We start from the raw sequence: 10,169 nt of genomic DNA, 5'->3' as shown, positions 1-10,169 counted from the left end.
CATCTCTGTGTAACACTCACACACACGCACACACACGTGTGTGTGTGTGTGTGTGTGTGTGTGTGTGTGTGTGTCAGGGTCAGGGCTGGCCGCTCAGCAGTGCCCATACACTAGTCTCACATACAGCGGTAGAGTTCACATCAGCGCTGGTCTCTCTCTCCACTGGGTGAGTACAACGCTCTCTGTCTGTTTCTTTGTGTCATTCGTCAGAAACATGATTATTAAGAATCCTTTCCTATGTTTCTATGTCAGTGGTTCTCTCAACCCTTTTCATGTCACAGAATCCCAGAATTATCTGTATTTGGCCGCGGACCCCCATCTGAGAATATGTTGTTTCAGAGACCCCCCCAAGAAGCAAAGATTTGAGTTATAAACGTTCGCTGTGAAATAATATATATATTCAAAGATTTGTGCCACATTTTCACGATTTTTCAAAAATAGCAGATAAACAAGCTCGTAGCGTGCCGCGCTACGAGCTTGTTGATCTGCTATTTTTCAATAGCTAAAGTATAACATAATGCTTAAAACACCAAAAGGGGGTTCCCGTCCTGAATTGGTTAACAAACCTATAATTCTGTGATCATTGGTTCTCAAACTATGTATTCGGATCAAAATATTTTGATCCAGGGACCCCCAGATGCAAAAAAAGAAATTGCGTTAAAATATATACTCAAAGATTTGCACAAACTTTCATTGTTTTTTTTAAAGAAATTACAGATCTACAGCTTGCTATTTTTGAACAGCCAAAGTATAAAAATGACACAGGTGTGTTCCCGGTCTCAATGGGTCAAAGATACTTCACTTTCCAAGATGTTTTGGGTCATTAACCAAACTACTTTGTTTCGTACTCTGTTTTTAATTTGCGTTATTTAGTTATCTTTTATCCGACAATTGTCAAACCCATTGTAATTCATGAGGGAGCTGTTTTTTCAATTACTTTTTCATTAATTTTTCTTTTTGTGGGGGGGGGGGGGGGGGAATGAAAAGCACAGCCAGATCAGGACAATATCAGACACCAGAACCAATCACGGGTGTTTTTAATGAATCTAACATGATTTGAATCGCTATCATTTATTCAGGGCGGAAGAACTGCTCAAGGAAATGACGTTGATGCTTTACAATTCAGTTTACATTCTCCGTGGAAGTGATTGGTCGGAAAGAATATCGTATCCGGGGGAAATACATTTGACGGATGTTTTCTGGACCGACACTTCCGCCGATAAGCGCCTTAAGGCCTATTCATAGTCTGGATTTTAGGTGGTGAGGTGACCACCGCTCCGGTGGTGAGGTGACCACCGCTCCGGTGGTGAGCTGACCACCGCTCCGGTGGTGAGCTGACCACCGCTCCGGTGGTGAGGTGACCACCGCTCCGGTGGTGAGCTGACCACCGCTCCGGTGGTGAGCTGACCACCGCTCCGGTGGTGAGGTGACCACCGCTCCGGTGGTGAGGTGACCACCGCTCCGGTGGTGAGCTGACCACCGCTCCGGTGGTGAGCTGACCACCGCTCCGGAGCTGAAATAACGTGGAGCGGTGGTGAGTAAAAACAGAGAGAAGGGCTCGAGCGGTGGCGGTGGTTTGCTCTTCACCGCGGCTCGTGACGTCATGTTGTAGTTCGGTGGTCACCTCAGTGACGTCATGTTGTAGTTCGGTGGTCACCTATAACCACCGAAAATCCAGACTATGTATGAGCCTTTAGGTTGTGACCAGGCTTTTCTCTTCGCAGATGAGTAAGGCTGGGAAGAGTTTGAATAGGAGGGGGGGGGAGGGGGCATGTCTGATAACATTGATATCTAAATACTGAATCGAGCAACTTAACCCATTCTGACCTGAGATCAGATTCATACGAGGTTTCCACTGGACACACACTGGTCTGATGAACCCATTCTGACCTGAGATCAGATTCTAAAAATGTCAGTCGTTCTTCGAATTTTTCAAAAATAGCAGACCTACAAGCTCGTATCGCGCCACTCGGTGGCGCGATATGAGCTTGTAGATCTGCTATTTTTCAATAGGTAAAGCATAACATGATGCTAACACCAAAATGGGTGCCCGGTCAGAATGGGTTAAACTGCCTGGGAGAAACACAAAAGCCTGAGTAGAACATTAAATTAATGACGCCAAACATGTTTGAAAGTGAAATAACGCCTTTAACCATTTAAACCTGTGTTCTTAATAAAAACCCCACCTCAATTACAGCTGGATTTGGGTCGCTTTTTTCCTGTTTTACACCAAATATCTTTACACAGAATGTGGCCAAAGTAGGCTATACGAACTTGTAGATCAGACTTTATTTGTGGATATAACGTTTGCCCCAGAATATGGATGCTAGAGTTCAAGTGGTTAAAAGGATTATGGACCATTTATTGATTTGATGATGCAATGTTTATTAGTTTGGGAAATGTTTCTGTCTGTCTCTGTATCATGTGTATTATGGTCTACTCTACAGTGTGTTCCTGTACCGTGCTGAGGTGAAAATGAAGTGCTCCCTGGGATTCTGCTTGCTGCTGTTCTGTGCTCTGATGGGACTGGGTACGTTTGTTTTAGGAATACAAATGTATTTGTCAAACCTTGTAACAAACCTTGGGTATTATCGATGTAGATTCGACATACTGATATTCGGAAGCCTGGGCCACGCCATGTACACAAATAAACTGACCACGAGTGGCGTAACTATAGCTGGCATGATGATGAAGAGCAAAGCCAAACAACTTGCTAAATAAATAGGCCTATATTTCATGCTCTGTTTCGGCTGTTATAGGAAGTTTGTCTGTTGTGGAGGAGAAGGCACCATGTGTATCCTTAGGTGCCCATGCATGAACTGTCAACCCCGTTATATTTGTTTCCCTGTAAAATTATAATAATTGTGATGTGCTGATTCAAATAAATAACTAAAGTGTGTGTGTGTGTGTGTGTGTGTGTGTGTGTGTGTGTGTGTGTGTGTGTGTGTGTGTGTGTGTGTGTGTGTGTGTGTGTGCGTGTGCACATGCGTGTGCGTGTGTACAGGGTCAGCTATAAGGTGCGTCAGCTGTAAGGATTACACGGGCAGCTGTACCAAACAAAAAGAGTGTAGCTATGACGATGCCTGTCTCACTCTCTACCAGAGAGGTAAGACGCCTGCCTGTCTGTCTGACTCATGTAATACAAAATGCGTTGGGGGCCGGGTGGAAAAGCGTGGGCTAAAAAGATAATCACACCTGTGTGAAGTGAAGTCATCACACATCATATCTCATTCCGGCCAATCATAATCCTCACTTTTCCGTCCTGTTTTATGAGATAATAAATATGGACATATATTTGCTTATTTTTTATTTGTAAAAATATAATAATACATTTTTCAGGTGGTCAGACGTTCCGTCAGTGTCTGAAATATTCAGACTGCGAGTACGGTCGACTCTCTCAGATGTTTCCTCACGTAAGTCTAACGTTCTGTCCTATAGCTGCGTCTCTCAAAGTGTGCTGTGGGTCGCGACCCCCCAGGGGAGTCCCCAGATAAATGATAGTTTGGAACCGCAAATGGAGCCTCATGGGCCTGTAACTCTGAGAGTGTACAAAAGGGGGTCCCTGGCATATCTCTTCAAATGGGGGTCCCTGGCATATCTCTTCAAATGGGGGTCCCTGGCATATCTCTTCAAATGGGGGTCCCTGGCATATCTCTTCAAATGGGGGTCCCTGGCATATCTCTTCAAATGGGGGTCCCTGGCATATCTCTTCAAATGGGGGTCCACGGCATATCTCTTCAAATGGGGGTCCCTGGCATATCTCTTCAAATGGGGGTCCCTGGCATATCTCTTCAAATGGGGGTCCCTGGCATATCTCTTCAAATGGGGGTCCACGCATATCTCTTCAAATGGGGGTCCACGGCATATCTCTTCAAATGGGGGTCCCTGGCATATCTCTTCAAATGGGGGTCCCTGGCATATCTCTTCAAATGGGGGTCCCTGGCATATCTCTTCAAATGGGGGTCCACGGCATATCTCTTCAAATGGGGGTCCACGGCATATCTCTTCAAATGGGGGTCCCTGGCATATCTCTTCAAATGGGGGTCCCTGGCATATCTCTTCAAATGGGGGTCCCTGGCATATCTCTTCAAATGGGGGTCCCTGGCATATCTCTTCAAATGGGGGTCCCTGGCATATCTCTTCAAATGGGGGTCCCTGGCATATCTCTTCAAATGGGGGTCCCTGGCATATCTCTTCAAATGGGGGTCCGCGGCATATCTCTTCAAATGGGGGTCCGCGGGCTGTCAATTTGGGGGTCCTTGACGTGAAAACGTTTGGGAACCACTGCTCTTCTAGGCAACAAGCAACATTGTTCCCATATCCCAAAGGGATGTGGAAACATTGTTCCCATATCCCAAAGGGATGTGGAAACATTGTTCCCATATCCCAAAGGGATGTGGAAACATTGTTCCCATATCCCAAAGGGATGTGGCAAAAATGTGGAAACATTGTTCCCATATCCCAAAGGGATGTGGAAACATTGTTCCCATATCCCAAAGGGATGTGGAAACATTGTTCCCATATCCCAAAGGGATGTGGCCTGCAGCATGTGTATATAATGCTGTGAAACTATAGAATAGTTAGAAGTGTCATTTTTGTATAATATTTAATCGTTTCTTTTAATCGTTTCAGGTCTCCAGTTTTACCTTCAAGTGCTGCAACTCTGACCTGTGTAACTCCGCCCCCTCTTCAGCCACCAGCTCTCTGATTGGTCTACTGGCCTCCGTGGGCATAGTCTATTGGTGGACACAGTGAACACACGCGCACACACACACACACACACACACATGCACTAAATACACACACACACACACACACACACACACACACACACACACACACACACACACACACACACACACACACACTAAATACAAATAATAATTCACACTAAACCCGTTCTGACAACCAAACACACACATCAAATGTAAACAATAGAAACACACTGTAAGAAACGACAGAAAGAACGCTCCAGTGTTTCCCAAACTGTGGGTGGGGACCTATTTTCCCATTTTTATGGGTTATATAAGTTTTTTATTTTATTCCAACATTTTGTGCAAGATTTATTCTGAAAGACTTTCAAAAATAAAATGGAAATATATATAAACACACATACAATATATATAAACACAGATTCTGGAGGTAACGGGTTTGGGAGCCACTGGTTGCACTGCACCCTTTTCATCCAGCAGAGGGTGCAGTCGTGCCATATACACTAACGACTCTTAACTGTATAAATCTAAAACACAAACGCACTAAATAGAAACACTAAGGCATAAACTATACAGTCTGGGACAGTTGTTTCTCAACCTGTGGGTCGGCTGGTGCCTTAATTGGACGACTAAGACGAACAGTTTGAGAATCACTGGCCTTTAATTAAGGTGCCTGGCTGAAAGTTTCCCCCCCCCCCCGTTTCCAACGTTTAATGCATCAGTAATTCCAAACATTCCAAATCTGCATTAAATATATCAATAAATGTAAATACATAAACGTGTTTTTGGCTCCTGTCCTTTTGTGAGGATGTGTTTCCGTATTGTGGATGTGCGTGTGGACAGTGGTGGGACGTACCCAAGCACATTTACTGTACTTTTCAGGTATTTGTACTCTACTTGAGTATTTCCAATTTCCAATACTTTTACTTCTACTCCACTACATCTCAGAGTTACTACTTTGTAGATTTTAATTAGTATTACAAAAAAGTTAAAAAACACATCAGCCCTAGATATACTTTTCGTCCATTTGAAAATTGTCGATCTACAAGCTTGTAGATTTTGATTTTATTTTAGTAGATTTAGTTGTTTTTTTATTTTTTTTATTTTTTTTATTTTTACATAACTGACATCGAAACTCGACTTTTGATGGAAAAGTTATTGTAGTCATGCAGGTTAAAGTAGTGGATCCTGAAGCCAAAACAAGATAAACAATGTTTATTTGTGTGTATATAATCGGTATAATCTCCCATAAACCTGGCATATCTCTGTGGGCTATTTTAGTGTCAATTTGGGGGTCCTTGAACGTTTTGCAGTGAAACGCCGTGTTGTTGAATGGATGGGGCTTCATTCTGCTTCATGGAGCACCACCAAAGTCATTCATTTGAATGCCTCATTTCACTGGAGGACGGCAGAGAAAACAAGGCGAGGCAAGTTTATTTGTATAAACTAGCACATTTCAACGAGGCCATTCAAAGTGCTTTACATACAACGTTAAGCATTAACACATCAACGCAGAGCAAAATAAAATAAATATTATATATATATATATATATATATTTTAAAGATATACTGTATACAACGCAGAGCAAAATAAAAGAAATATTATATATATATATATTTTTTTAAAGATATACTGTATATTTGTTTTGCCTTTATTGATGGGAGACGGGAGGTAGATATAGATTGGGGGAAGACATACAGTAAAGGTCGTCAGGGTCGGGACTCGAGCCTGTGACACACTGTGTCGGGTGCCTGGACCGCTGAGCCAGGGCCCATGTAGGCCCATTATATATTGTTTTAAACACTTAACCCATTCTGACCTGAGATCAGATTCATACGAGGTTTCCACTGGACACACACTGGTCTGATTAAACACTTCCTCTCTGTTTTTAAGTCAGTGAGGCATTTATTCAATGGTCTGTTGTATTGGTCGTATTTCTAGTTAGTGGCTATAGTGACTTATTATAATAGTCACCCTTCTCTGTTCTGTCATCCATATAATAATAATAATAATGAATTGCATTTTTATAGCACTTTTCCAAGTGCTCAAAGTGCTTTACAACGGTTCATTCATCCATACATTGGGAGGTGAAGCGGCCAACAGTCGACACCAGCGTCCTCACTTCCCACCCCCAATCCAACCCTTGATGCTGAGTGTCAAGCAGGGAGGCACTGGGTCCCATTATTTAGAGTCTTTGGTATGACCCGGCCGGGGATCGAACCCCCGACCTCCCAGTCTCAGGGCGGACACTCTAACCACAAGGCCACTGAGCCCTTTAAACCCTCTATATACCATGGGTCTTTGAGATTAGAAATGTGGCGATAGATGTACAAGCTTGCAGCGTGGCACAAAGTGACACGGTGTGAGCTTGTAGATCTGCTATTTTTGAGAACCAAGGTTCTAAATCTTAGCTGAAATCCAAAAATGACACAGGTATGCTTTCCTGGTTTAAAGAAACAATGATGTGCTGCATACATGGGACCACATACAGGAATGTAGTGCAGGTTATAGTCTGTGTCAGTGGTTACAAAACTATTTCATGTCAAGGTAAGGACCACCAAATTGACACTTATCAGCCCGCGGACCCCCATTTGAAAAGATATGCCAGGGACCCCCATGAGAGAGGATCTTCACGGCAGTGATTCTCACAACCATTTTAATTCCAAGGACGTCTGAGACACGCTGCTGGCTTCCAAAACGTGAGTTCACTTTGACCTTGTGCTCATTAGACTAGTTGTTGTTTTCAGAAGAACGTTGAGAAAAAGTTGTTTAGAAAGTTTTGTTTTGTCTAGGGATGTGCAGCCGATGATGAGACATGTTGGCCGATATCGACATCTGATATGATTAATTGCTGTTGTGGCCGATAACCGATATTACTGATGTCGATCATACTGTATGATCTCATTCTGTATTGAAAAATTATAATAATTTTGTCCATTCTGACAAATCCATGTAACAGGTTACTCTGCACTGCAGGCTTATAGGCAAGTCAGATTTAACTTTATTTAACCTTTATTTAATATTGTGAGCTTGTAGATCTGTTCAAGCTGTTACTTTGGGCTTAATTGTTTATCTGTAAAGACAGACCGATTAATCGGACCGATTAATTAATCGGTCTGATTGATTAATCAAATCGATGCCGATTAATCTAAAAACAACTCAACAACAAACTACTCAAATCGGGCCCATACCGATCTGTTTGCAGATTGTTATATTTAGACAACTGCACACTAATCCAACCATTATGTCTGAACTCAGGGCACACAACACACAGAGCCTGAAGATGAACGACACCTTGGGGAATGACTCCAACTCCTCCATCTCCTCCTCCATCCCACCAGTATACAGATCACCGATCTGGCTATCAGCCTCACCCTGGTTCTCCCCAGCAACGTCTACGTTCTGTGGCTGATACTGAGTGGAGCTGGTGGGACGATATAGCCTCCGAGTTTTTATTTATTTATCTCAACCTGACTGCATATGTGATCATTTCTATACCCTGCATGGCCACTGTCTTCCAATTTGTGTGGTTCTTCACACAGAGCATTATTTGGGAACAGGTTACAAGATATATAGGCCTACTGCTGCTGTGTTTTTATGGTTCTCGGTCCCATCGTTCCAGTGCTGTATCATTCTGTGTGGAGCGTTACATAGCGGTGGTTCACCCTGTGGTGTTTCTCAGGTACAAAGCTCTCCGGTACAGGGTGGCCTGTTGCTGCCTTGCCTGGCTGATGGTGCTGCCTTGCACTCAGCTCCACGGTTTTGCTTATGTCAAGCACGGTGATGTCTTATTTCTTTCTGGGCTTTAGCATTGTGTGCATTTCTGTGCTGTCTTTCTGCTGTCTCTCTGTCCTCAGAGCTCTGAAACAGCCTGGACCAGGAGAAGGGCAGAGGGACAGTGGCAAAGATAGCTCATTACAGTCACTACCATTACTACCAAGCTGATGAGAATAATCCTAAAAGCCCGGCCTTCTCTTCATGTCTTTGCCACTGTCCCTCTGCCCTCTGCCCTTCTCCTGCAGGTCCAGGAGGATGTGACTGGCATCCAAAATATGAGATGGCTTAAACTTTGTGTTCGTTGGAAAAGTTGTGATGTTTGTAGAATGTTATGATAAAGTTACCTTAAATGATTGTCTATTTAATATTTACTGCAATAAGGCAAAACACCCACACCTACTGTATGCAAAGATGTATTGTTTATGTTATCCCAACTTGAAAGCTGTTATCATCAGTGGATGGTAAATAAATATGCATTAATAATCCTGCTTGAGTCAGGCCAATTGGTTCCATTTGTACACTCTCTCACTCTCAGAGTAAAACTAACAGTGATTTTATATAAAATCTATAGATTTAAAAAATCTATAAAAAGCTATAGATTTTAGCCTATATAAATCGGGGTCCCAGAGATAGAAATGCCATTAAATGGGGCGTCCAAATGCATGTCAAACTGGGGGTCCTTGAAATTGAAGAAATGAAAATGAAAAAAATGAAGAAAAGAAAACAGGTTGAGAATCACTGCTAGAACCATAAGGATCATCTCTTATGGGTGGACAATCTTTTCAAATGGGGGTCCGCGGGCTAATTTGTGTCAATTTGGGGGTCCTTGGCACGAAAACGTTTGGGAACCACTGACCGTCACACTGGAATCTTTTCCATCAGTCCATGATGTTGACTATTTTAGAGCTCTCCAGTTTAGTCAGTTTGGTTGTACTTGTAGTGTCCAGACTTTTCCCCTGGGTGTCACCATAGACTGTAAAAAAATAAATAAAGAAATAGGTGTCACCGAATGTATGTGAAGGCTACCCGTCACAGTCCAGACTTTATGGTTCAAACATGTTGGAGTCGGAGAACAGTAATAATAAAATAAAAAAAAGCATAGAAATGATCGGACTCATCGTCAATGCCCCAGATCCTCCAATATGAATATGAATAGAATAGGTCTACTTTGAATCAAATTCAAGGTACTGCTTCTAAAATAATGTACATGCTCTGCATTCAATTAATTCAGACAAACATATTGTGCTCAGAAATAAACAAATATCACTTAAAGATTGGGGTAAAACAAAATTACACTTTGGTATATGGTTTGAAGTCACCTTCCCATTATATAACTCCAATTTTCCAAATAGGCCTATTATTGGCGAGAAATATCTTTTTTTCAAGTTACTCCATTGAGATTCGTGATCCAAATTCCTCTTTGAGATTTTACCTTCCCCATTTTCAACTTTTATTATATTTTGACACTTGCTTTGGCAATGTAAACGTATGATTTCTCATGCCAATAAAGCTCCTTTGAATTGAATTGAATTGTGTGTTTTGAGCTTAGAGTAATAACTCTATGGTTTTGAGGCTTGTATTCCTTTGTCCGGGTCAGAGAACCTGGCAACACTGGCAGCAGTACTAGTACTTCCGGGTCGGCAACTAGTAAACATTGCAGCAGCAGCAGCAGAGGAGCT

The 10,169-nt window shown here is 42.5% G+C and overlaps 1 protein-coding gene across 2 annotated transcripts; it reads left to right on the top strand.

The window, feature by feature from the left end:
* On the top strand, nt 1-4,846 carry cd59a (CD59 molecule (CD59 blood group) a). 2 transcript variants are annotated; one of them, XM_080758448.1, is made up of 5 exons: nt 1-166; nt 2,448-2,530; nt 3,005-3,106; nt 3,340-3,413; nt 4,633-4,846. In XM_080758448.1, the coding sequence occupies exons 2-5, from the start codon at nt 2,476-2,478 to the stop codon at nt 4,753-4,755; spliced, it is 354 nt and encodes a 117-aa protein (XP_080614574.1). In that variant the 5' UTR covers nt 1-166; nt 2,448-2,475; the 3' UTR covers nt 4,756-4,846. The 2 variants fall into 2 exon arrangements, with proteins under 2 accessions (XP_080614574.1, XP_080614573.1); XM_080758447.1 differs by lacking the exon at nt 1-166 and having other exon boundaries at nt 2,442-2,530.
* The last annotated feature ends 5,323 nt before the right edge of the window (nt 4,847-10,169 follow it).

Source organism: Protomyctophum bolini, assembly GCF_963924005.1.
Source record: "Protomyctophum bolini genome assembly, chromosome: 24".
Lineage (NCBI taxonomy): Eukaryota > Metazoa > Chordata > Actinopteri > Myctophiformes > Myctophidae > Protomyctophum > Protomyctophum bolini.
This window is presented reverse-complemented; position numbering and strand designations above follow the sequence as displayed.